The sequence below is a fragment of the Strigops habroptila genome, chromosome 12, assembly GCF_004027225.2.
Source record: "Strigops habroptila isolate Jane chromosome 12, bStrHab1.2.pri, whole genome shotgun sequence".
NCBI lineage: Eukaryota > Metazoa > Chordata > Aves > Psittaciformes > Psittacidae > Strigops > Strigops habroptila.
The window spans coordinates 2,209,903-2,236,890 of NC_044288.2; the positions used below are offsets into that span (position 1 = coordinate 2,209,903).

At 53.0% G+C, this 26,988-nt stretch overlaps 1 protein-coding gene across 5 annotated transcripts in view; it reads right to left on the bottom strand.

Annotated features, from left to right (window-relative positions):
• Positions 1-25,666, bottom strand: part of SCMH1 (Scm polycomb group protein homolog 1) — a 62,837-nt gene extending 37,171 nt beyond the window's left edge. For 4 of the 5 annotated variants that reach the window (XM_030504001.1, XM_030504000.1, XM_030503999.1 and 1 more), the window contains exons 1-6: positions 25,580-25,666; positions 12,777-12,883; positions 9,397-9,482; positions 6,911-6,979; positions 1,400-1,470; positions 508-742 (exon numbers count right to left, since the gene is read on the bottom strand). In XM_030504001.1, coding sequence (XP_030359861.1) covers positions 508-742; positions 1,400-1,470; positions 6,911-6,979; positions 9,397-9,421 — 400 coding nt within the window. In that variant the 5' untranslated portion in view covers positions 9,422-9,482; positions 12,777-12,883; positions 25,580-25,666. Of the gene's footprint in view, positions 1-507; positions 743-1,399; positions 1,471-6,910; positions 6,980-9,396; positions 9,483-12,776; positions 12,884-24,628; positions 25,225-25,579 lie in introns of those variants that run through there. The other variant, XM_030503998.1, reaches the window with a different exon arrangement.
• Between the last annotated feature and the right edge of the window lie 1,322 nt (positions 25,667-26,988).

A 26,988-nucleotide genomic window follows, 5' to 3' on the forward strand; every position in this document is an offset into this window, starting at 1 on the left:
CATTCTGTCCTTATACAGGCAGTTACCCAGGAGAGGCCATCATGGTTGATCTGCCTTCAACACTACCACCCGCACCCTTGGGTCACCAAGGACTTCGGGGTGCCCTCCCATTGCTTGTGTGTCCTCTAAGAATCCTCTGGCATTCTTTCCCACAAATGTTTTTCCTTTGAGGTACACAGGGATAACTTCAGAAAGCATTAGAGCACAACCAGCATGTGCTTATCCTGAGCTTGAGCAGCAAAGAGTGCAGGCAGCTCACCTAGGTGCAAAGAGCTCTTTCATCTACACTCTAAAGCATCTCCTTACCCATGCCACAGTGTCCATGTGGAAATACAGACCTGGTGTGGGATACATGTTTAACAGCCCAAGCTAACAGGGCTGCTCCGTATCACAGTGGTAGGAGGGGCAGTCCATGGGTCTCTGCCCCAGGCACAGAGATATAAACCCCCCCAGGGTTTTCCCCATAGATCATGTGGGTGCTCGGTGCACAGCTGAACTCCAGCTCACCCAGTGGAGGCTGCAGCATCCCTCCATTCTTCTCACAGTTTCCTATGGGCTGGATTTCAGCAGAGTCCACCAGCCTCCAGAAGTCGTTCTTGTTATCACTGCCATCGAGGCGCAGGCGCAGGCGCGCGCCCGTCAGCCCCACCACTGTGGCGATGCACGTGGACGTGGTGTTCCGCGGGTCCTGGGCTTCTAGTTTCATACTGATCTTGAATTCGTTTGCAGGCGGAGTGTATGACTGCAAAGAGAAAACCAGGGGCTCACTCAGGATTTCCAATATATAGGCTGATGCCCTGAGAGCACCAGCACTGGTTCTACCAGAGACTGACAGCATTCTCCAAGCACAGCACGGGAGCAGACACCACAGAGCAGCAAAGGAAGTTTGGTGAGCCCTGGCAGGTCTGTAACCAGACCTACCCTTTCCTCATAGCCCTCTTCTCAGGGGAATCACCCAGCCAACCCAACAGACACAACTCCTCTGTGCTGCTGAGGAGTAGCCTGGTACACCCAGACCCAGGTGTACCATGTACTGTGCCGATTCCCTCCTGCATGCCCTGTACCCAACACAACCACCTCTGTGCTCAAGTACCTGATGCCCCGGGGCTGCTATGCCATTCACCAGAACCATTTCTCCAAGGGCCTGTGCTTGGCAGAGTGAAAACTTGCTCATGTTCTCATCCATGTATATCTGAGAGTAAAACCTTCTGTGCTACTCCAACATTTGCAGCGCCCAAACCTATCTTTGTTATCTTTGCTTCAGCACACTGGCATTTCTGTTAATCCTTTGATATCCTTAAGCATCTTCCTTGCCAAGAAAGGGGCCTATCCCAGGCAGGGAACTCCTGGGTCACCAAGGCACCATCACCTTTGGCCTTTCTTGTTTGCACCCTCTTACCTGCTTGAAGCAATGGGCAGGAGCTGGGATGGCACATGTTTCTTTCAGGTATTTCTCCCAGGTGAAGTGACCTGAGAAGAGAAAACGAAAGGATTCAAATAGGAGCTGACAAGTAAAAAGCTCAGAGCGAGATGGCTGGACTCCAAATGCCAGCAGTTCTCCAGTTCTCACAGAGGAGGTGCTCACAGGCAACATGTTTTCATCAAGATCCTCTGATGTTTGTGACCGCAGAAGATTTACAACTGCAGCTGACAGGCAGAACAAAGCACCGTGCTGCCTGCGGCATCCTACTGCCTCCGCGCTGCCGAGAGGGGTCTGCAAAGAGCGAGGGTAACAACCTACAACTTCATATAAAACACCCAGCACAGATGGGAGGCTGCGGAATCTTCCAGACAACTGCCCCTTAGAAGTCATTTGTTAAAGATATGGCTCAGGCTGGGGATTAAGGACAGTCCCTGTGGGCTAAAAGCAGCCCAAGTCAAGGGGGAACTGCACGTGCTGATGCTGCAGTTCCCCTGGTCCAGCCGCACACCGCAGCCCCGCAGCTCAGAGCAGCATCAGCCCGACCCCAGCAATCAGTGGGCAGGTCAGCAACTCACTTCCTGAGGCAGACCCGGAGCCGGGAGACAGGGATCCTCCAAACAGGGATTGCCTGAACACAGCAGCTCACACCCAACACCAAAGCCCCTTCCACTGAGCGCTGCTGGGGGAAGCGCGTTGATCCCTCACCCTTCCCATGTACAGAAGGAAGGGTAAAAGCAATATGCCATCCAGGGGAACCTGGTATTAAATGAGGGATTAAAAGCTCCTGTGATCTGAGCAAATCGTGACTTTTGCCATTTCGACTGAGCAGCTGGGAAAGGCTCCTTCCAGCATGACACGAGCTGGTATTCATCCCAACGGCTCCCGGGAGACCGCTGCTTGCAAGTCATTTCAAGAGCATTGAATGTGTGGCAGCACAATTAAAGAGTCAGTTCCCGCTTCCCCTGCTCACATCAAGTTGTGAATCAGTCTGTTTTCAAAACAAAAGCTACATTAAGAGCCATTTTAGCTACTGCATTTTAGCTACACCTCTAAGAATTCCGGCATCAAGGTCAGCACGCGTTGCTTCAGTTCTGCCTCACGTGCACAGAGAAGCTGTCAGGGCTGGATAATCTCCTTGCTCCAAATAAATGAAAGCAATGCTGCTTTCTTGCCTCCTCCCATGCAGATGAGGAGCACACTGTTAAATACAGTGGAAATGAACACAAAATACACTGTTTCGTTGCCACACTGCCTGAAGGTGGTGTCCTCAACATAAGAAGGACGTGGAGCTGGTGGAGCAAGTCCAGAGGAGGCCACGAGGATATCAGGGGCTGGAGCAGCTCCCGTATGGAGACAGGCTGAGAACATTGGGGCTGTTCAGCCTGGAGAAGAGAAGCTGCGTGGAGACCTCAGAGCAGCTCCCAGTGTCTGAAGGGGGCTACAAGGATGCTGGAGAGGGACTCTTCATCAGGGACTGGAGCGATAGGACAAGGGGTGATGGGTTCAAACTGAAACAGGGGAAGTTCAGGTTAGATATAAGAAGCTCTTCCCTGTGAGGGTGCTGAGGCGCTGGCACAGGGTGCCCAGAGAAGCTGTGGCTGCCCCATCCCTGGCAGTGTTCAAGGCCAGGTTGGACACAGGGGCTTGGAGCAACCTGCTCTAGTGGAAGGTGTCCCTGCCCGTGGCAGGGGTTGGAACTAGATGGTTTTAAGGTCCTTTCCAACCATTCCATGGTTCAATGATTTTACACTTGATCATATCAATGAAACTCTTCGTATGAATTCTGGGTGCTAAACACCAGGCAAAGCAAGCCCAGGCATGGCGATGCCTCTTGCATCCCTCCCCACAATTACTTGCTGATTTGGGCTCATCTCAGACTGGGGGGTCCTTCAGAGGCCCCTGTCTGCAGAGCACAGAGGATGCTGGCGGTGGCAGTGCCGTGTGTCTGCCCCAGGGCCTGAGCAGGGCTCTTTGAAACCCATCAGCTGCACTCGACTATTTTAGTTTAAAGAAGAAACCTCCCCTCTGCTCAGCTGGTTTCAATCCTCGCTCTTCAATGTGGTCCTGGTTTGAATCCTCCTCCTCTCAGTGGCTCCACAGCAGCCGAGGCTGCTCTGCTCCCCGCAGCACCATGCTGAGCTGGGGCTGAGCTGCACAGCCCCAACAGGAGCAGTAAACTCTGAGGCAGCTGCCTGCCTCTAAAAATAGTGCTTGGACATGGAACTTATTTAAGATTAATTCTGTTGGGACCCAAGCACCATATGAAGACACACACACACCTCCCACTAGAACTGCAGCTACTTACGACTCGCAGTTCTGGTGACTTATTTTGCAAGGAGCAGCAGAAAGACTTCGCTGAACACTAAGAAAAGGCAGAGTCAATACAGCAGTTCAGCCTTTCTTCTTTCTCTGTTCACTATCAGCCATTTCTTAATGGTTTTAACCTGCCTGAGGGAAGATTGGGATGAGCTCTGAGGCAGAAGCTCTTCCCTGTGAGGGTGCTGAGGTGCTGGCACAGGGTGCCCAGAGAAGCTGTGGCTGCCCCATCCCTGGCAGTGTTCAAGGCCAGGTTGGACACAGGGGCTTGGAGCAACCTGCTCTAGTGGAAGGTGTCCCTGCCCGTGGCAGGGGGTTGGAACTGGATGATCCTATGGTCCTTTCCAACCCAAACTGGGCTGGGATTCTGTGATTCTCTTCCCTGTTCCCTCCCCACTGTGCAGAGCAGACTGTACTCCCCCAAACTGCAGGGATCACGACTGAAGGGACCAAGTTCCTCCCTGTAACACACCTCAGACCTGCTTGAAGGAAGAAACAAAAGGAGGATCCTTAATCAGAAACACTATGGGTTTATAACTGCATCTGTGAGCTAAAGAAGGGCCAAGGACTGCCAAGCTGCATGACTCCTGGAACTCAGCTGTGAAAATGCCTACTCGGGGTGATGGTCTATCACTCCTGCTTGCCTTTGGAAAGCTCCTTATCACACACTTGTTCCAAAGGGAGGTAGCACTTGCAAACAGAAAGTGAGATTTGGGCTCTGATGGCTTAACCTTCCAAAATAGTTACCCTAAACCAAACACTCCCCACACCCGAGGGGTCACAGCTGTGAACAGTGCAAGTCTGCACCTTTGTGTTCAGATTCTCCTCCTGTTGAGAATCTATGTTCATCTTTTGCCTAGAATTTAAATGAAGACAGAGTTTCTGTTTGTCTCTAACTGAAGCCTGCTTTGGGCCCCATTAGCATTTCAGCTCTTCAGGGGTCATCAATCCAACTGAAACAATACATGTGCGTTGCAGGTCACATCTGTGAAGGAGAACGTGCCCTCCCCAGATCAAGGCATCCCATTAAAGTCTGCAGCCCATATGTGTGTCTGCTAATGAGCATCAAGCAGCACATGAAAGCAGCAGAGCCTGAGCCAGCTCGCTGTGAAAATGAGCAAAGGCTGGTGTGTGCTGGCAGATCCCAACGCCTGGGCACAGCCTCCCCAGGGATGAGCTCTCAGCACCACGGCAGAGCTCCTGCATGTCCTGCCTGGCACAGTTCCATTCGCTCAGCCATCAATCCAGCTGCACGTTCTCCATCAGTAACAGCTACAACCCACACCACGACCCCACTTACTCACTGTCTTACTCAGAAGAAACGTGAGAACGTGCGAGCCAAACCAAACAGGTTTCCACCACCAGGACCCTGTTTGCTCTGCTTCTGCTCAGAGGTGTCCCCTTTACCTCGGAGCAGAAATCCTTTCAGCCTGGATCACAGGGTGCTCTGAGCTGCTGCAGGTTCACCCCGTCCCAGCGGTGTGCTGTGGTGGTTGGTGTGCTGGGTTTCCATGAGCACTGCTGGCAAAGCTGAAGTTCCCAGAAAGCTCCATTTCAGGCCAGCGCTGCCCCTGAGCAACAGCCAGACTCTGCCATCCACACACAGTGCAGAGGGGAAACAGCAGCAGAGCCCCAACACCCCAAACACTGGCTGTACACAGGCCAAGGGAGCTGTGGCAGCACCCCATAATGTCACATGAAGCTCAGCGTGGGGTGACAGAGGGCCCAGGACGTTACTGGAGGTGCTAACACACTTCCTCCCCTTGGAGAAGGTCATTCCAAACTGTGATCCGTAGAACTGCAGGTTAAGGGCAGACAAGGACAGATGAGATGCCCCAAGAGAGAATGGCGAGGGCTGATGGTGGCCCATAATGTGCCAGAGAACCACCCCCCTGAGGCACAGCAGCCACTTCAGCTCTCCTAGGGGCTCCATGACACACAGGAGAGAATTCCCAAAGGCAAACACATATTTCCTGCTAGAATGGCTTAACTCAGCCCACTGTTTAGTTTCCTGTCACTCTCTACTTGGTGGGAAGTATGGACATTGCCTCCCTTAAGGACAGGCAGAATGTAAGGACATAAGGACATCACCTTCTTATGCTCTGTAAGTAAAATAGAGGCCCTAAAATCATTTACTAAATTACACAAGCCTTCCAGGAACTTCCTAAAGCTGGAAGTCACCTGCATCCCCCCCGAGGGATGGAAGGAGCCGAGCACAGGGCCACAACCCACCCTGCCCGTGCTGGGGACACCTCATCTCCAATGGGGGGGAGAAGTGACCAGCTCCTGTGCCACCACCAGCAGCCCTCGCGCTGCACTCCATGAGCCAGAGCATGGCCTCTGCTGGGATAAGGGCTGAATTCCTGCTGCTGGGGAAGAGGGAGTGGGGGCCATAGCATCCCAGAATCCCAGCCTGGTTTGGGTTGGAAGGGAGCTTAAAGCTCCTCCAGTCCCAACCCCTGCCACGGGCAGGGACACCTTCCACTAGAGCAGGTTGCTCCAAGCCCCTGTGTCCAACCTGGCCTTGAACACTGCCAGGGATGGGGCAGCCACAGCTTCTCTGGGCACCCTGTGCCAGCGCCTCAGCACCCTCACAGGGAAGAGCTTCTGCCTCAGAGCTCATCTCAATCTCCCCTCTGGCAGGTTCAAGCCATTCCCCTTGTCCTGTCCCTACAGGCCCTTGTCCAAAGCTCCTCTCCAGCTTTCATGTCAGGATCCTTCCATGGGTCATACCTACGACACTGAGGCCTGGGCTAGCCACTGCTGTGAATGTGGAAGAGGAGTTTATGGAGGACTAAGAGGCTCCTTATGCCCCAAGTGCATGGGAAAACATGGGCAGAGTCACCCCTCAGCACTTGCAGCTGAGGAGGAAGAAAGAGATCTGCTGCATCCTGGCTGGTTCCAAACGAGCTGCCTCAGCTCTGTGCTCACCCCTGTGTCTTCTCAGCCAGTTTTGACTGTGGTCAGAATTAAACACATGAGGACTCACAGGAGGACTGTCCCAAAGCAGTTTTTATCTGTAATCTCATTTGGCATCTGCAGTTTCCCACATCCAAACAACTCAAAAAGCTTTCAGGACAAAAAAACACAAGGGGAGAGGGAGAAAAAGAAGGGGAGAAGGGAGGGAGAAGGAGAGAAGAGGAGGAGAAGGGGAGCAGGGAGCTCTCTTACCTTGGTACTGGGAGGGGGACTCTGACGGGCGGCCGTACTTGTGCTTTTTACCATCTTTCCAGTCTATGGCTGAGACAAGAAACAAAGTGCTCGTGTCAGTGAAAACAGCTAATGCTCTTGAACATGATGTGCCCGTGGTACCCGCTCTGCAGGCGCTTCAGAGGAGAGGAGTGACCTCCCTGGCCTGTCACAACCCAGGTAATGTGGATCATTTGTCTAAACTGATGGGGTGGGCTTGAAGCAAAGAGGAGACCTGACCTGAGGTATCTGCATCTGCATCTTAGTCTCTGCCTAGTCCTCACCAAGCAGTGTCCTCCCACAAGGGCAGGCAGTGACCTAAAAAGCAGCAAATTGAGGCAGCTCCATCATTTTAACTACATGAAGAGGTGGCAAAGCTCAAAAGGAACAAATGCAAAAGCCACTAAATCTGGCTCATGTGGATCTTACTACACCAAGACATGGAGCTTGAATTGCTCCTTGTTCATCAACGTCAGGTTGCTGCAGCTAGCCTTACTGACACATCCGGCCTCGACCCTCTCTGCTGATGGGAGGAGTGGCTGGTGGGCCTTAAGATGCCTAAAATTGCTTTTGGACCATTAGTTTTGCAATCTTCTTGATGTGTTCTTCTCAATCCAGTGGCCAGGAGGATGGGATGGAGGTTTTACCCCTTAAATGAACATGAGGGACATATGGAGTGTGGCCACAGCACCACTAGACAGGGACCAGAAAAAGAACCTCCTTGAAGAGACATAAATATCCAGTATCTGAAGGGGGCTACAAGGATGCTGCAGGGGGACTCTTCATCAGGGACTGTAGTGATAGGACAAGGGGTGATGGGTTCCAACTGAAACAAGGGAAGTTCAGGTTGGATATAAGGCAGAAGTTCTTCCCTGTGAGGGTGCTGAGGTGCTGGCACAGGGTGCCCAGAGAAGCTGTGGCTGCCCCATCCCTGGCAGTGTTCAAGGCCAGGTTGGACACAGGGGCTTGGAGCAACCTGCTCTAGTGGAAGGTGTCCCTGCCCGTGGCAGGGGGTTGGAGCTGGATGAGCTTTAAGGTCCTTTCCAACCCAAACCATTCTATGATTCTATGAAATGAATGAAAAGGGTGGAAGGACACCCTTCCCATAAACGTATTCCCTTGAAGGATGGTACTCTGCCATCTCCTCAAGAAAGCAAGACTAAAGGACACAAAGTATTTAAGCCAGAAGCAAAAAAGCCCCCGTGGATGGGTAATGCTCCTCTCGGTGTTGCAGGATAACTCTAACAGCATCTGTGCACTCCAAGTAACCTCTTGCCATACTCTGCTAGTGAAGTTCTGTTTTATTCTTAACCTTTAACATGCAAAACTCCTCATTAAGCAGGCAGGAAAAGCAGCAGAGAGGGCAAGAGAAGCAAGAATTTCTGCAGGCAAATGAAGAACAAGCAAAAGTTCAATGCATTATTAAACCAGCAGGTAAGTAGGACACAAACCCAAGTGTTGCTGCTGTAACCTATGGCCCAGCACAGGTCCCACAGCGCTGGGCTGAGGCATCCTGCTCCTGAGGCAGGGAAGAAGCTGTGTGCAGCCCAGCCGGAGGCCTCAGTGCTGACAATCACCATGGCTCTTTGATTCCCAGCCCTGCAGCTGCCTCACAGCACGCTCCCCCCATCCCCTGCTTGCCTTCATTTATTTGCACTTCATTAAAGGCCAAGCAGTGTTTGGAAGGGGTGGAGAACGCTTCTGTAAGAGGAACCACCGGAGAAGCAAAGGAGATGGTTAAAACCCAAGAAAGGGAGGAGAGAAATGGAGCATAGAAATCTCCTGCAATAAACCTGGCGAGTGTGCAGCAGATGTGAACAAAGCACTGCGGAGGATGCTCCGTCCTCTGCGCTGCTCCCTTCCCCCAGCCTCGCAGGCACACGTGATGAGACCAGCCCGGTCCAACACACACGTGTGGCACAAGGCTCAAGGAAATCAATAGTTCTCCCAAGCACCAGGAGCCCGAGCAGCTCAGCTGCAGCAGCCCCACAACTTCCCACTTGAGCTGGGGCGAGCACACAGGGTGCACGTGCGGCTGCTGCTGTGTGGAACAGGGTGAGAGACACGGGTGGCCAGAGGTAAAGCACCAGCAGCCATCCCCACGAGGCAGGCTGGGCTTTGGTTTCACGCCTCATCAGGAGGAGAAGGCTTGTGCCAGCACAGGAGCTGTCTGCCTCACGCTGGGAGCACAAGCAGATGGTGTGTGCTCACACACCAGAGCACCCTCACTGCCCGACACTGCGCCCCACGAGCTGCAGGGGTGCACCCAGCAAAGGGCTCCTCCTCCACCTGCTTGGGGTGGGTTGGTGAAGGCTTCTCTGCATGCTGCTGGAGAAACAAGTGGCTCAAACTTGTGCCAACACATCCCCTGTGCTCCCACCCCATCGCTGGGCACATGCTGCGCTGGGTCCTTTGCTCAGCACCAGCTCTCTCCCGCGCCTGTGGCTGTGCCAAGCAGCAGTGCTCACCTTTTTGAGGGCCTGGTTTCCGCATTCTATCACCTGCTGCTGGCCTGACCCTGAGACTGGCTGTCCTTTTGGATAAGTGAAGATGTCTAGGAGAAAAGAAATACACATGAGAACATTCCCCATGCTGGAGCACGCAGTCATGTGCAACATTAATCACAGAGCGGGGAGAAAATAGATGCTCTTTCACTCCGGGTTGCACAGAACATCTCCTACTAAACACAGACAATTCATTCCAACCCTCCTCAAACTACAAGTCTTTCTCCAACATGTGGACAACTTCAAATTTACAGCAGTGGGAGCAACATAACTCAGGGAGAGGAGCATAGGCCAGGGTCTGTGTTAAGTGCTGCAGGTCCCGGGTGGGTGCGTGGCATGGGGGGGGGGCTGCTCCCCAGCACTAACAAAGGGAGGCAGAGCTGAAACGTATGGAAGAAACCACATGGAAACACAACATTAACTCTGGCAAAGCAGCACTGCAAACCCTAGCTCAGCACTTGCAATTCAAATTGCTCACAGCAGTTCTGGGTAATAAGGATAAGAAATCGGACAAGGAGCCAGGAAACATTTTTGCTGTTAGAACTGCAGCCAGTGGCCAAGTGGTGCTGCATTTCCTCTTCTCCTGCTTGGAGGAAAACTGGCTGGACTGTCCCCAGCAAGAACAAGCAGTTGAGCATTTGCATTCTTGTTCTAAACAAATAATACTGAAAATCAGAGCTGTGGGGAGGTGAGAGCTGGACACATCCACGAAGCCCAGTACCAAAACGGATGGTTGAGCCCCAAACAAGCCCTTTGGAAAGCTGGTGAAAGCATGTTTGACACTGCCCTGACTAATGAAAGCTGAATGGTGTGACTCTCACTCCATGTTGTTCACAGGGGGGCAGTCAGGCTGCAGGATGGCAGAGGAAGCTGGCTGGGGACACGAGTTTCTGCTTCAAGGGTTATTCACAGATCCAACTTGGCGAGAGGTTTTGATTTGGAAACCCAACTACAAACTACAGCCTTGAAGAGCCGTGCTTGCAACATTGAGCAATACTCTGACATGAAAATACTAAAGGAATATTAAATGCTAAAGGAAAAAAAGCCAACCCAGTTGTTTTTTAATCCAAATCAAAAGGCACACAGGAGTCTCTCATTGCCTCTCTCATAAATAGCGTATTTGTTTGTGCACACTTGGGAAAGGAGTAAAGTTTCTTTTCCTTTCACTAGCAGAAGGTAATCTACATGTGAAAGCCTATTTACAACTTTTAATGCTTCTTTTCATCATTTTCTCCAGGCATTTTTATTAAAAGCCAGCAGTCATGGTAGGGAGAGTCCCCCCAGGGTGAAAGGGGTTTATGTAAAGGCACCAGACGAGCATTCACCATCTCTGGCTCCTCACCTCTGCTCTCTGCTCTGCTCAGACATAGGACTGGCTGAAGTACCTAAACTGATCATAAATCTCACGAGTTTGGCCCGGGATGGGTGTTTCTGTGCTACCCAAATGCTTCTGAAAAGCTCCTTCAGCCTGAGCACTTCAGAGCCCTGCCCGCAGGGATGCGCAGCCTTCCCTGCAGCAGTGTTTGGAGGAAGAACTCGTGGCTGCGTGTGAGATGCTCAGGCTGTGGTTTGGGAGGTGAAACTCCTGCACCCCTTATCCTCAGAGCAACAGAAGCAACAGGAGTAACTCCAGCTATGTGTAAAGTGCACAGATGGGTGCTGGTCCCTCAGCCAGTGGGCTCCCAGGATGTGGTGGAGGAGAATGAGACATTGTCCTATTAAAAAACAAAGAAAGAAGGTGACTCTTCCCCAAAGGAGGTGACTTGGGCTGCACGGGGACTCCTGCTCTGCTGAGGGTGCCAGCCTGGGGACTGCCCACTCCAAAATATGCTCCCAAGAAACTGTCCAAAGGAGATGGTCCCAGCCTGGCTCCTGCCACCCTTCGCAGTGCTCCACTGTGGCTCTGCACCATGAACTGCCCCATACGTTCTCACAGCACAGCACAGGACAGCAGCACATGGTTTCATCCTGCAAAACCATGACTCAAACATGAAAACCCCCATGGTAAACAATTACTGTGCCTCAGGGATATGCAATGGCCAGAGAAGAGCCTGAGCCAAACTCCACACTGAGTGTCTTCAGCCCTGCACAGTGCCGATGGAGCCACCAGCCTCCCAGCGACAGGGACCAGTCGCTGCTCAATCCTCTTTACCCACAGAGACACAGCCCCTGTGCCCTCCTGCAACTGCTCTAAGCTGGGCTTTACCGACACGGGCCTTGGCAATTCCCACTGGCTGTGGTTCCATTCAATAGCTGCCCAGCAAAGCTGGAAAATCTCCATCCTTGGAGACACTCCAAGTGTCCCCAGGTACCACCCCAGCAGCCTGGTCTAACCGTGAAGCTGGGTCTGACTTCCCCCCAGCTCTGCACATGGGGCTGGACCACATAACTCCAGAAATTCATAGAATCCCGGCCTGGTTTGGGTTGGAAGGGAGCTTAAAGCTCCTCCAGCTCCAGCCCCCTGCCACGGGCAGGGACACCTTCCACTAGAGCAGGTTGCTCCAAGCCCCTGTGTCCAACCTGGCCTTGAACACTGCCAGGGATGGGGCAGCCACAGCTTCTCTGGGCACCCTGTGCCAGCGCCTCAGCACCCTCACAGGGAAGAGCTTCTGCCTCAGAGCTCATCTCAATCTCTCCTCTTTCAGCTTAAAGCCATTCCCCTTCCAACCCAAAATACCCTACGATTTGGTTTCACTGACACCTCATTGGAAGGCAAGTGGAGTTGCCCTGTAGGCTTCAGCAAGCCTGAAACACCCCAATGAAGAGGAGAGACTTCAGTCTAGAGGGATGAAAGCAATCAGCAGAACAGGCACTGCAGGATGGATCGATGTGGCCTGGGCACTGCTCAGGGACTGGAGACTAGAAAAATCCTAGAGTAATAAATAGCAGAAGCTACAGTGTGGTATCTGAGGGGGAAAAGTGAGCTGTCCCCATGGGTAGGTCTTCCTGAGTGACCCCGGACACACACCCCTGCTGAGAACCTGCCACCTGGGTCAATGACACAAAGAGACACTTTTGCATCAAACGAAGCACTGGAGGTTTACCCAGCTCAGCACATGCAATACTCCACCTCCAAACCTGGCTCTTGTACAGAGCTGTGTACCCCAGTTAAAACTCCCCTCTTTTTCCAAAGCTGTATTTCTCATGCTTGCAGATAGCAAGACAATCCTGGAAGCACAGACCACAGTTTTACGTGGTGTTGGTTCCAGGGTTATACCCTGCAAGGACAGCTCAATGTGCGAGTCCATTTCAGTCCCTTCCAATCTAAAAAGGCCAAAGTGACATTGCTGCCTTCTGCAGCAGGTAAAGTGCCTTTCCCAGAGTTTCAAACAACTTCCACTCACCGAGATATCAAAAGTGCCAGGGGCTCCTCTGAACTGTCATGGGCTCTAGTTCCCCATCACTCCTAGGAGCCACCAAAGTCAGTCCAAACACTGCGGCATATCAAAACCTGGAAGCAGAGAGACAAAACGAAGTCGTCTGCATTTCATTGCAGAAAGGCTGGGTTACCACTTGCATTATTCATCTTCATATTTAATTCATTTAAAACATCCAAATTTAAATTGAAAGGCAGCTGCAACAAACATTCCCCCTTCCCAGAGCGAAGCAGCGCAGGACTTGACACAGTTTAAGTGCGGCTTGCGACGGGTACACGGGACCCGCGCTGTTAAACACCTTGGAGATGAGCAAGATCACATCAACTGAGCTGCTACAAACTAGTTCAGCCTTTGTAGAATGAAACTATCACACAAAGAAGGATTTAAAAGACTAGACCTGATTAGGAGTAAAAAGAAGAGAGACCACAGGAGAGGCATATAAAATAATGAAGAGCATGAAGGGAGTGAATTGGGGATGTCAAATCCTCCCTCCCCCAGTGCAGCAGGGCAAACTGTAACACTAAAACATTGAAAGTATGTAGCAGGGAGAAGGAAATTTGTGTACGGGAACCTCACAGACATGCAACATGGTGTTGGTAACATCCTCATGGAGGCTGTTATCCAGACAAGTACATAAGTAACACTAGAAAAGGACAAAGACATTCAAAAGCAAACCTGCGTTTGTAACCGCATCGGAGCAGGAGCCACAGAGGCCACTGGCACCCACAGCCCAAGGAACAGCTGAGTGGAAAGTGGGGAGACCCCTAAATCCTGACCCCCGATCACTCCGTCAGCTCCTGCATTTTCAGAGAATCCCAGCCTGGTTTGGGTTGAAGGGACCTTAAAGCTCATCCAGCTCCAACCCCTGCCACGGACAGGGACACCTTCCACTAGAGCAGGTTGCTCCAAGCCCCTGTGTCCAACCTGGCCTTGAACACTGCCAGGGATGGGGCAGCCACAGCTTCTCTGGGCACCCTGTGCCAGCGCCTCAGCACCCTCACAGGGAAGAGCTTCTGCCCAAGAGCTCATCTCAATCTCCCCTCTGGCAGGTTAAATCACAAACTGATTTGGGTTGGAAAGGACCTTAAGATCATCCAGTTCCAACCCCGTGCCAAGGACAGGGACAGCTTCCATCAGACCAGGTTGCTCCAGCCCCACTTCGGTCAGGAAAAGCCGAGCTCCTGCCCTCCTGCCAGCACCAGGTCACAGCCAAGGCAGGACACCAGCGTGAGACCCGGTTTTGTTCACACCCCAGTGACCCCTTGCACTGGTTTACACTGAGATTTACACCTCAGATGTATCTTCCTTTTCCTTGTTCAAAGCATAAAGACAGCCTAGAGCCAGGCAGGGCTGGGAAGAGCATCCCAGGGTGTCCCTAGCTCCAATGGCTGCTCTCTCCAGCAGCCACAACCCTCAGCACACACATCCCGGACCTGCATCTTAATCTAATTAAGTTCTCCCCCCACTGCTCTTCCAAAAGCTCATCCTCATCAGCCCTAAGGGAACAATGATCCAATTTACCTGTGCCAGGCTGGAAGGGACGTTCAGGGCTATGAGGCAGCCTTGCTCTGCAGTATCCTTCCAGTCAATGTTGTGACTGCAAGCAGCAGTAAAACAAAAAGGGAGAAAATGTGGGTAGAAGATGCTGTCACGTCTCCCCAGACCTCATAAGATGCATGTAATCTCTTTATTCACAAAGCCTCTGCTCCTCCAGAGTGCATAAGTATGAAAAGAGTTAAAGCTGAGGTTCTTAATGTCTCTCCTAAGCACTTCTTTCTTCCACTAAAGGCATCACTCACACCGGAATGATTTCCTGGGGTTGTTCGGACTTCCTATTATATGAGGAAGCTTCTGGTGAAGAGGCCAAGGCACTTCACAGCACTGCCGTGTTTGACTGAAAGGGCAACTGAAGGCTTGTTGACAGCGTGCCAAGCTTCAAACCTCTCTGGACAAAGCAGTTGCCAGCAGGCAAGATGTCTTCAGAAAGGAGAGGAAGAAAACTCCCAACAGCGAGGCTGGAAAATGGTTTTATGAGGTCAGATACAAACCCCACAGATTAGGATGGTGAAAAGAAGAAGGAAACGCTGCGTATTGCCAGAGGACTGTGAGAATGATGCTGCTTGGGAATCCCATGGGACAGCAACAAGAGAATCCTGATGGTTTCTCATAATGCAAAAAGCCATTGATTTGTTTCCCCACAAGAACATGGGGCTCGAGCACCACGAGCAGTCCGGCTCCTAAAACCCCTTCCACAAAACCTCTGCTTCAGCTTTTCCTTCACAGGGATCTTCCCATCAAATATTACCCATTTTTCCAATAATGAAGAGCTCTCCCCTATATATTCCCTTGGGAAATGGGAGAGCAGAGCTCTAAGTTCCTGCCCATCAGGGGTGACAGCAGTGCTCCCATTCCAGCTTCCCAGTGTGGGGCTCGGGCTGTGCTGGGTCCTGTGACAGCGCCGTTGTGGAAGCCCTTATGGGCACTATGGGCTGCATGGGAGCATCCAGTTGCATCCTGACCCAATCAGGAAACCAAGGACACAGACATGAGAGCAGATGCAGACAAACCACCTCAGCCCGCTCACTGAACAGCTTCTTATTGCCAGTTTTCATCTCTGTGGTGGGGGCACTTTCAGCCTGCTTGAGAAATGAGGGCTGTGAGCACGGGATTGGGAACACTTCTCCCTCCTTTGGTTTCCACAGCAGACTTAGCTCCTCAGATTCCTGCCTGGCCTGCAGACACCGTAACTTTTGCTGGTCTAAAATCGTGGTTTTATCATAGAACCCCAGCCTGGTTTGGCTTGGAAGGGAGCTTAAAGCTCACCCAGTCCCAACCCCCTGCCACAGGCAGGGACACCTTCCACTAGAGCAGGTTGCTCCAAGCCCCTGTGTCCAACCTGGCCTTGAACACTGCCAGGGATGGGGCAGCCACAGCTTCTCTGGGCACCCTGTGCCAGCGCCTCAGCACCCTCACAGGGAAGAGCTTCTGCCTCAGAGCTCATCTCAATCTCCCCTCTGGCAGGTTAAAGCCATTCCCCTTGTCCTGTCCCTACAGGCCCTTGTCCAAAGCTCCTCTCCAGGTTTCCTGCAGCCCCTTTAGGCACTGGAGCTGCTCTAGTGTCTCCCCTTCAGGAGCCTTCTCTTCTCCAGGCTGCCCCAGCCCAGCTCTCTCAGCCTGGCTCCAGCCCTTGCAGCACTTCTCACCGTGTGCTCTGGGGGCCAGCCCAGTGACCCCTCCTCTGGGCAGAAGCCAGGGACCAGCAGAGAGCTCCAGCACCAGCCTCCCTGGAGGGAGCCACAGCCAAGGGGCACTGAAACCAACCAACAAACACTGACATGGGGCCTGAAGGAAACTATCAAGAGTGAGGAGCTGCAAAGTCCAGAGAGTGAGTCAGGATTTACCTTGACCAACAGGTTTATTTCCTTCCACCTCCCTGTTACCATCCTCCTGGACAGGACTGGAGCTTTATTTCTCCTTGTCCACGCAAAGCCACATTTTGGCAGCTCCAAACAAAGGCTGATGAAGCTGTGGCACCCTGAAAGCATCTCCCCTTGTCAGGTCTGGAGGGCCCTCACCTTCATACATATACATACACCTTCATACTACTAAGCAGCACTGCAAAACTGAAGGTTGGTATTTCCATCTGCAGTCCTGATCCCCCTTGTGTGATCTGAAATAGCTGCGGGCTGCAAACCATCACTCCTCATTCTACCAGAAGGATTTTGTGTCATTTCCAACATCCTTCGCTCTCTGGAACTAATTTTATCTTTCTACCATGGAAGAAGTGGACTGACAAACTCCAGACTTCAGGCCTGGCTCCTCAGCAATGCGTTCTTGGGAAAGATGTGAAGACAAAGAGGTGTCTCGAAGATGTGATCATGAGCAACATACTTCCTTAACCCTGAGCCAAGCCTCAGGGGAGAACATATTTTAAGAGAGACAAAACCATGCCAAAACCTTGGACAGACCATGTCTCCCTGATGAAAACACCAACTTTCTGACTTCCTTCTGAACACCTTCAGGTTGGAGGGGAGAGGAGATGGGCCAATCTCCCAGCAAGTGACTGCTGGATCATCGGACACTGCTCACAAGAGCTCAAGGGAGGATGAAAACCAGGGACCACTGGGAGGAATCACTCAGCACCACAAGGGAGGCTGCAGCAGCGACCACCTCTCATGACAGCACAGGAAATGAAATAAAACCTTGTAGGATTCCAAAAATCCCCATTTCCTTCTAAAAAAACCCAAGCAAACCAACCCAGCATGGGCCTTGGCTCAGAACAGAAACATCTTGCAGTGTATCACTGCAAGCAGACCTTGCTCTCCATGAACATTCAAGAGGTTGCAATAAAAACTACATGTCTGGCAGCTCCAGGCACAGGATACTCAGACGGAGAGAAATAGAGAGAGGAAAGGGCTTAAAAACTCACCCAGGTGAGAGTCTGGCTTGAGTCTACCAAGAGGAAGTCCCTTAACATGTTCAGTCTTCTCAGCACAGCCTTTTCTACTGATGAGCTGGGAGTTACAGCCCCCTGCTCCAGCACTGTGTGCAGTTCTGGTGTCCTCAGCATAAGAAGGACATGGAGCTGGTGGAGCAAGTCCAGAGGGGCCACGAGGATGAGCAGGGGCTGGAGCAGCTCCCGTATGGAGACAGGCTGAGAACATTGGGGCTGTTCAGGCTGGAGAAGAGAAGCTGCGTGGAGACCTCAGAGCAGCTTCCAGGGTCTGAAGGGGGCTACAAGGATGCTGGAGAGGGACCTTCATCAGGGACTGGAGCGATAGGACAAGGGGTGATGGGTTTAAACTGAAACAGGGGAAGTTCAGGTTGGATCTAAGGCAGAAGTTCTTCCCTGTGAGGGTGCTGAGGCGCTGGCACAGGGTGCCCAGAGAAGCTGTGGCTGCCCCATCCCTGGCAGTGTTCAAGGCCAGAGCCTTGGATGACATGGTCTAGGGTGAGGTGCCCCTGCCCGTGGCAGGGGGTTGGAACTGGACGATCTTAAGTTCCTTTCCAACCCAAACCATTCTGTGATTCTCTATCTGACACTCCTGTGAGCACTCTGGCCCTTCAAATCCTCTTCAGGAAGATGGAGCTGAAGGAATTCACACCTTGTGGAACAGTCAGAACTGCTTTTAGGACCAGTGTTGCTTTGCTTCTTAAAAAAACCCCACACAAATAGAAAGAAAACAGCGCAAAAGCTAAAGGCTGCCCATGGAGGGCACAGAGAATCACAGAGTGGTTTGGGTTGGAAAGGACAATCTACTGGAGACCCCAGAGTTACTTTCTTCAGGAGTCTGACTAACAGCCTGGGACGGGAGCTGAAGATGAGGATGTCTCCATGGTCTTTGTGCAGGCAGGCACAAGCTGGCCAGAGACCAGAAACTGTGCTGGAGCTGTGCAGTGGCCACCAGGACACCACTGCCCAGGCCAGGAGGGCATTTCATAGCAGACTGCAGAGACATCCAGCCACCAGAAGTGTTCAAACAACTGCTGGGCAACACAAACGTGCTCTAGGTACAGGCAATAGTGAAAAGTGTCACCAGGGACTTCTGCAGAAGCAAAATGCTGATCAAATTATGAGGTTTAATACACAAAGAGGCTAAAAATGACCATGGCAAGGATGTCCAGGAGGGCAGGAGCTCTGTAGGTGCATCGTGCACTCTTGCTGCTGTGGTCTCTCCTCATGGGGCTGCAGAAACAGTCACAACACTGCTGGTAAAACACCACAAGGCAGGAAAACATGAGCCCTGGTGTTAACACTCAGCACATACTAGTAGCTAGACAACACGGTAAGAAGCAGGATAAGTGTGTTCCAGAAATCTTCATGCAATGCAGAGAGCTGCAGTATCATTCCTGCTCTATGGGCAGGAGTCCAGGCTCTGCCACAGGGAACTCTCATCCCAGGAAAGACCTGAGAGTGCCTCGTCCCTGTTTTAACCCTTTCTGAGGATAACCAGCACAGCCTATAGAGCAGAACTGCAGATCCTGGCAATTCCAGCAACAACTAACATGAAGCAATGTGATGGGACTGCTCGTGGCCTGGAGAGGGATGGGACACCAGCTGCAGATGCACGCTTCAGAGAATGCTCAACCACACGCAAAGGAGACAAAACCCACCCCTGACAAAGCACAACGTTCTGCTCCTTCCTGCTCAGCCCCAGTGCCAGCAGCAGCAGCTCTAGGTGATGTTTTGAAGCCATGGAACTTTTTAGGTCATCTTGTTGATTTGCTCAAGTGTCTAACTAAGCAAAACCTCTGCAAGACATTCAAGAGGTGCTACATGAGACGACGGGGGAGTTGTGATACACAGGGTTAAGAAAACACACCTCACCTCGAGCACCACGTGCTCACTGACATCAGCAGAGAGCAAGGACTGGTAGTTATGGCCAGCACAACCCAAGGAGCTGGGACATGGGCTTCCTGGCCACCACAGATGGGTAATTAAATACAGGAGAGGCAGCAGACACTCTGCACACAGAAGGGAAAGGTGGGAACGATCAGCCTCTCCACAAATGATTGCTCTTACATTCACAGCTTGGTTCTTTGGTAGCCTGCCAGAGAGAAGGTGAAATATCACAATGATGGGGTTAAAGTACAGCAATCCCAGCCTGAAATCAAGCAAAGCTCCTTAATCATCCCAAGAGTCAGGCACTGCAGGAGTCTGCCCAACAAAGTGAATCACCAGCATTGGAAATCTTTAAGAACAGCTTAGGCAGAGCTCTAGGAAACACTGCGTGTGGGTAATCCTTCAAGGTCACTTCTAGAGACACTGAACCAACCAAGACATCCTTCATCAGCACATAGCTGATCACACAGCACACAACCACTGCAGGATTTGATGGGCTGGAGCACTTTTGTCTAAATTTGCTGGAACGAGACCAAAAAAAAAGCCCCAAAGCAAAGAGGCAGCATGTGGAGAGCTTATTTTTAGCAAGTGGAATTGGTGCAACTTCCTCCTCGGTCCACATCAGGCTTCATGAGCCCTTCTGCTTGCTCACTGGGCCTCAAGTAACACCCTGTGTGCAGAGAGCAGGAATTCCTCCTACCTTCCATATGCCACTCGGGCAGGAATGGCCACGCTGTGGCAAAAGAGGTGCAGGGAGACACGGTGCTCCTGCAGTGGCAGCAGGAAGAGGACACAAGGTGATGCCCTGACACGCTGCAGAGCCCTCACAGCACATTCAACCCAAGCTGGGGAACACCCTCACCCTAACACAGGCACCTCTGCAGCTCAGCTGGTTTCAGGGACATAAAGCAGCGTGGTGTGGATGGTGTTCCAGGAGCCAGAGCCACGCCTGGGCTCTTGCTTGGAGTTCATCCCTGTTCCCCTCAATGCGTGTGCAGCCCGGCTGGGCTCTTGAGGGCTCCCTGGGGCTGCAGGCAGGAGGGGACACCGGGAGGGCAGCAGCCTCTGGCAGGCAGCCCCGGGAAGCTCTCCCAGAGGGAGCAGGGAGGGAGCACAAACCACTCCCCCATTCACTGGAGGCGCAGCTGGAAGCGTGTCCCACCACTTCAGACTCCCAGCATGGTGGGAGGACCAGGGGAGGGAAAGAGAGGCCCAGGAGCAGGGGGTAAAGCGCAGCCACCACGCAAGGGGAGGTCGGGGTGGATACAAGCAGGTTCTGAGCCCCGGCAGCGTTGCCTCTTCCAGGCAGGCAGCAGGAGGGTGATGGCAAACGGCATCCACAGAGGCTGCAGCTCACTCACAGGGCTTTTCCCCCTGTGCAGTGCTCTGCCAGTGCTGAACTGAAACAGCACGAGCTTCCTCCAGCTCCTCCCCAACCCCAGGCACAAATTCCTTGCTGGAAAGCAACTGCTATTCCCAGCAGGACTTTCCCTGGAGCCAATCATCAGCAGTACCCCCGAGGAGCTCCGGAGAGTGCATCTACCCCCAGCAAACTGCAGCAGGCGCAGCTCCAGCAATGTGTGAACCAAACGTGTTGCCTCAGCACCACATCCAGAAAGGAGCTGATGCAGTGCCCAGCACAACACTGGACATTCCTCCCTGGGAGAGGGAGGAATCTCATGTTTCTCCATGGGCAAAAAAAGGAACTTCACAAATTTCCACTGGCATCTACTCCTACGGTTTCCGTTGTTAAAAACAAACCTGAGCCATGGGGAGGCTTCTGGAGTGTTCACACTGGGTCAGCCTGGAAAACCTAAGAGCTACTCAGAGCATGGCACCTGGGAGGAGGCACCTCCAAAGGAGGTAGGATCTGAGCTGCTGAGACCATCTGATTTACAATACATACCAACAAATCTGGGAGCAAGAAATGGACAGGGGTGTCTGTATGTCAGAAGCACGAGCTTGTCCCAGGGAACCAAACACACTGAACTCTCAAGTCAGTTCTCTGTCGTGTTGGGAATGGCCATAACAACTTATTCCTGCTCATTTCCTTACCTCCAGTGACCAGTGGAGCTGCAAGAGTGACTTTACTGCTGCTGACAGAGTCAGAGCTCAGCAAAAGGTGTGCTGGTAGACACCAGCTTATGACATCCCCCCATCCGCCTGGCCTGTGGGACCAGGCTGCCATGCAAACAGCAGCAGCAGCCAAAAAAGTGACTCTCTTCCTTCAGTTCACAGGCAAATTCTTGATTTTTCGGCTCAGGATGAGCATGCATAAAGCCAGGAGGCCATGCACAGGCACCAAGCCTGCTGAAATCCCTGCTACAGCAGCAGCCACGTTTGGTAGGTGCCTCAGCAAAGCCTGCAGGTTGCACCATCGTACATCACAGCATCTCCATCCGCTGGGGGTGTCTGTCAGAAAGCTCTGCAGAAGAGCGAAGCATTATGCTGGGGTGTAAAGGAAAGTTAATGCAGGTGGAGATCTCTGGGAGTTAAAGCTTTCAGCACCAGCCAGGCTGCAGCCACGTCCCTGTCCTCACCTCTCCTTCTGCTTGGGGAGAGCTCACAGCTGGGGTAACGGAGCCAGCCCTGCAGGACAGCCAGCAAGGAGCTCAGCTTCACAAGAGGTGCTGGTGCCCCCCAGTGCTCAGGTGCCCCCCACCACATGCTGGTGGGACACCAACAGCTCAGGCCACGGACAAGTCCTGTTTGCTCCAAGCCCAATGAGACCTGGTGGTACAGAGGGCAGATTCCAAGTGCTTCCTGCTACTTTCAGACTCCCATTATCCCTTTAAACACTGAGCAAGCTTTTTGTAAGTCTCCACTTTTAGCTACTTCAGCTTGGTAAGAAAGGAATTGTTTACAAATGTATTAAAAGAAAGGACTAGACCTTGTCATCCTGCAAATCATGGAATCAAAGAATGGTTTGGGTTGGAAAGGACCTTAAAGCTCCTCCAGTTCCAACCCCCTGCCACGGGCAGGGACACCTTCCACTAGAGCAGGTTGCCCAAAGCTCTGTCCAACCTGGCCTTGAACACTGCCAGGGATGGGGCAGCCACAGCTTCTCTGGGCACCCTGTGCCAGCGCCTCAGCACCCTCACAGGGAAGAACTTCCTTATCTCCAACCTGAACTTCCCCTGTTTCAGTTTGAACCCATCACCCCTTGCCCTGTCACTACAGTCCCTGATGCAGAGTTCCTCTCCAGCACCCTTGTAGCCCCCTTCAGACCCTGGAAGCTGCTCTGAGGTCTCCAGGCAGCTTCTCTTCTCCATGTTGCTCATGTCCTGCAGCTGGGAGTGCACATTCTACACCAGGGTGTAGTGCTGGGTTGGAAGAGGGGGTCAGAGTTACAGTTCCGTTACACTGAGAGCCTAATTGTGGGGATGATTTTTACCTGGCCCATGTTACTGAGTTATATAAAATATAGTATTATAGGAGATTAACCACCTTGCCAGAGCAACTGGCAGCCAGAGCTGCTGCTCTGCCCTCAGCGCCTCTTGCTTCACTCCTCCTGGCCATCCCGTTAGGAAACTGCAGACATAAATGGTTGAGGAAACAACTGGACCATTTGTCTCATCACAAACTACTTTCAGTTACAGCCAAGGAAAAGAAAAGGAACAAAGGCAGGGGCTGAGGTGCAAACATTTTGGCTTTAAGAGACCCAAACATGCCAAGCTTTAACTTACACCAGCTCCGAGCCCACGCTGCTAGCACGCTACTCCAGGTTGTACACATCGGAGCTCACTGAGCACGCCAAGTCCTTTGCCACAAATGCACAGTTAAACATGCAAACATCTGAGCTGCATTCTTTTGCACATAACAGTACTTAGATGTACCCAAAATAGGGTCATTTGGGCCCACTTACTACAACTACCCCATTAACACCCTCCTGCCAAGCTCAGCCTGACCACAGCGCCTTAAGGAGAGTCCAGAGAGGGGCAGAAATCAGCTGTGCAGACAATAAGCCCATGTGAAAAGAGCAGAGAAACAGAGCTTGTTCTGCTTAGGAAGAGGAAAAAAAAGACTTCAAATACTTCAAATTAACTACAGAGATGTCGGGAGCAGAGTGTCCTCCATGTGCCCTGGAGATCAGAGAGGAAGGAACAGGCTTGAAGCTCAAGACAAAGACTTCAATTAAACCTCACAAAACTCTCTCTCTTGGCAAGGAGGCCCACATGTCAGAGTGCATCATGTGTGCAACTTCACATACAGGATGTGAAATTGCCAGCAGGAAGGGCCTGAAAAGAAGCAACTTTACTCAGGCAGGGTTTAGATGTGGACCTGACCTTACCCTGGGCTGGGAAAGGATGAGGACAGCTCTGGGGGTCCTCTCCAGACACGCTGTGCCTGAGGCTACGGAACAAAGTGCCTTTAAATTAGATATGCAGCGAGGACACAACCCCCAGACCACTCACATCCAGGCTGAAACACGGCTGCTTGATGAAGAACATCAACACTTCATACCCCAGCAGCATCTTTCGTTTAAAGACACCAAACTGTGCTGCAAGACTCACCAAGTTGCCAGAGAGGTGACTCAAGAGTTAACCACCACCAAAATTGGAGACACAGGAAAGCCAGGGGGCACAGCTCACAGTGTGCAGGGGATGCCACTCATCCTCCTTTTCCAAACCCCACCTTTGCTTTCTTTTCATTAACCAATCCCCTGATTTATTTAATACCAACTATTGGACTAAAAAGCGGATTACAAACATGTAGTTTTAGCATTTCCCAAGATGCAAACACCGAAAGAGGAAGATGAGGGTCAGGGTGTCTCTCTCTCAAAGCACACTTTAACCTTTCATACAATAAATACTTCAAATAGCACAGAAATATCTGTATTTCCTCTCACCACTGTAAAGGATTCCTCTATTTCTGCATTTTCATACCATCTGCTGGGCAGATCCTGAACTACCCAACCTGCAGCTCCCAGCAGCTTGTCCTGAGCCCAGGTTTAGTCCCCACATCAGCACCGAGCTCGCTACGAAGCACAAGGGAGGCAGGAAACCAGCATCCCACAGTCCAAAGTGCATGGGGCCACCACGGCCCCAGCCAGCTGAAGTGTGAGGGTAAAAGAAAAGGAAGGCTGAGAGAAAGGGGAAGAGGAAGGGAGAGAAGGGAGAAGGAAGAGGAGGAAGAGGAGAGGCGGCCGCAGCAGCCTCGTACAACTGTCGCTCAGGCAATTGAACCGAGGTGGGAGAGTGTTTTCCCCCTCTATTACTGGCTGCCGAGGAGGAGCTACCACATGGCTGTTCTCAGCCACTCAGTGCACAGTGTTTGCTATAAACAACAACAGTAAACAGAAACAGAGCCAAAACCCAAAGCTGAGTACCCCGGAGCTGGGTCTCCACATCCTGCCTTTACCCATGGAAATGATTAGGTTAGGATCCAGCTGCTGAGTTTAAAAAGCATCTGAGGCCAAAGAGAGCCAAGTTGCTCGGTGCATCCCAAACTTAGGCCGCCTGTTCTGATTCTCTACCTTTAGTTGTCAAGGCTCCAAACTGCTGCCACGGTGCCACAGAGGAGCTTCAAAGAGCCAAACGCCGTGTGGCAGGAGCCAGCCTGACGCCGTCTTTATTTTCAAACACCTTACTGTGCACAAAACGCTCAAATCTTGTCTTACTCCCAGCTCTACTCAAGCGTTCAACTCGGGGGGCTCTGAAGGAAGCATAGACGTTTTCCCTGCGGATGGCGGTTACGGGATCTCTCCATCCTGTCCCTGGGATCACCCTGGATGCCTTCCAGTGTCGGGGTCCTCACGGCAGGTCCCCCTCAGAGCATCGCTGTCCCGTTCCCCAATGCACTGGGGTTACAAGAGGCTTTCACTGATGTCCTGGAGGGCCAGAACCTTTCCTCGGGCATGAACCTCCCCCCGGGCACAACCCGCAGGCGGGGAGAGGGGTCACCTCCGGCAAATCCTCCAGCACCTCGGTCTCGCTTCCCTTTCCACGCAAGGAGTGTCCGGCAGATAACGCCCAGCGCAGGGGGAGGAGGGCAGGCTGCGGTCCGCACACACCACCCGCAGGCCCGCGAGGGGAACACGGTAACCGCGGCCCGGTGCTGCCGCCGGCAGAGGAGCTGCGGCCCCGGGCGTCCCCCCCTGCGCTGGCAGAGCCCTGCCCGGGGACACCTGGAAGCACAACAAAGCCCTTCGAAGGTGCCCGGCCGGGGAGAGGCGGCCGCGGGCGGGCGGGGAAGCTCCGGAGGGGGGGTCCCTGAGGGGCACCAACAGGTGCCGGCGGTGACAGGCCGCAGCCGGGCCCCGCGGGTGAGGCGGCGGCCGGGCCGCGCTGACAGGCGGGATCCACACCGGGCCGGGACGCCTGTCGCGTTGACCAGCGCTGGGTCTGAGCGCCCGATCCCCGCCCGGCCTCCGGCAGCGCCTCAGCGGGCCGGGCCGGGGCGCACCGCGCCCGCCGCTCCCCCTCACCTGCGCGGCCGCTGCTCAGTCCCTCGCCGCCGCCATGTTTCCGACGCGCAGGGAAGGCGGGAGCGGCACCGCGCCGCCCCCTGCCGCTCGGGACGGCCCCGCCGCTGCGCTCGGGGGCAGCCGAGTCGAGCCGAGCCGAGCCGAGCTGTCTCGGCTCGGCTGGGCTCGGCTCGGCTCGACTCGACTCGACTCGGCTCGGCTCGGCTCGACTCGGTCCTCACGAAGCCCACCCCCACTGCTCACCCCACACTCCGGGCATGGGCAGCCCCTCACCGTGTCACACGGCTGGGGAGGACCCTCCTGTGCCCACCCCGGACACACTGGGTATGGGCAGACCCCCACCGTTATCCCCAGCCTGAGGATGGATGCTCCAGTGCCCACTTATGACCTTCTGGGCATAGGGCAGACCCCCACTGTGAACCCCAGTCTGGGGATGGACACCCAGTACCCACCAGAGACCCTCAGCGACATCCACCCCTGTTTGGGTCCCCACTGGGGACAGTCCCATGCATGGACAGGTCCCACTGGAGATGCCCTGGGGACAGGCGACCCCCAGATATTCTCTTTCTAGCTAGAGATGCCACAGCTAAACCTCAGTGCCCCCAACATCCCGCAGGCTAAGATCCCTTTGACTCCCAGCTGAAGGATACCTCATACCACTGTTGTACTTCATTACCTTCATGGCACCATCTCCAGCTCACATCCAGAGAGACCTCTGTGCAAGCCAACACCATGAGCAGGTCACTGTGGACCTTGGTGACCTCTCCTGGCCAAAGAGGGACCACTATGTGCACCCCTGTCCTGCAGAGCAACCAGAGTCTACACATGGCACCCAAAAACTTCCCCTCACATCCCTTAGTCAGGGAGCTCCCAAGTAACAAACAATAAGATGAGAGGAAATCACAGAATCACAGACTGGTTTGGGTTGGAAGGGACCTTAAAGCTCATCACATTCCACCCCCTCCACGGGCAGGGACACCTTCCACTAGAGCAGGTTGCTCCAAGCCCCATCCAACCTGGCCAAATGGCCTCAAGCCATTCCAGGGGAGCTTTAGATCGGATAATAGGAACAATTTCTTCACCAAAAGGGTTGTCAAGCACTGGAACAGGCTGCCCAGGGCCGTGGTGAGCCACCATCCCTGGAGGGATTTAAAAGACATGTAGATGTGGCACTTGGGGATATGGTTTAGTGGTGGCCTTGGCAGTGCTGGGTTACAGTTGGACTTGATGGTCTTAAAAGCCTTTTCCAACCTAAATGATTCTTTGATTCTATGACTACCTGGCAGTAGCAAGGGCCACGTTTGCGCCCATGACCCCCTGCCATCCCATTGAGCCCCATGCACCAACACACCCACAGCTGCCCCACCAACACATCTGTCCATAGCAGAGCTCACTGTCCATTCACCCCA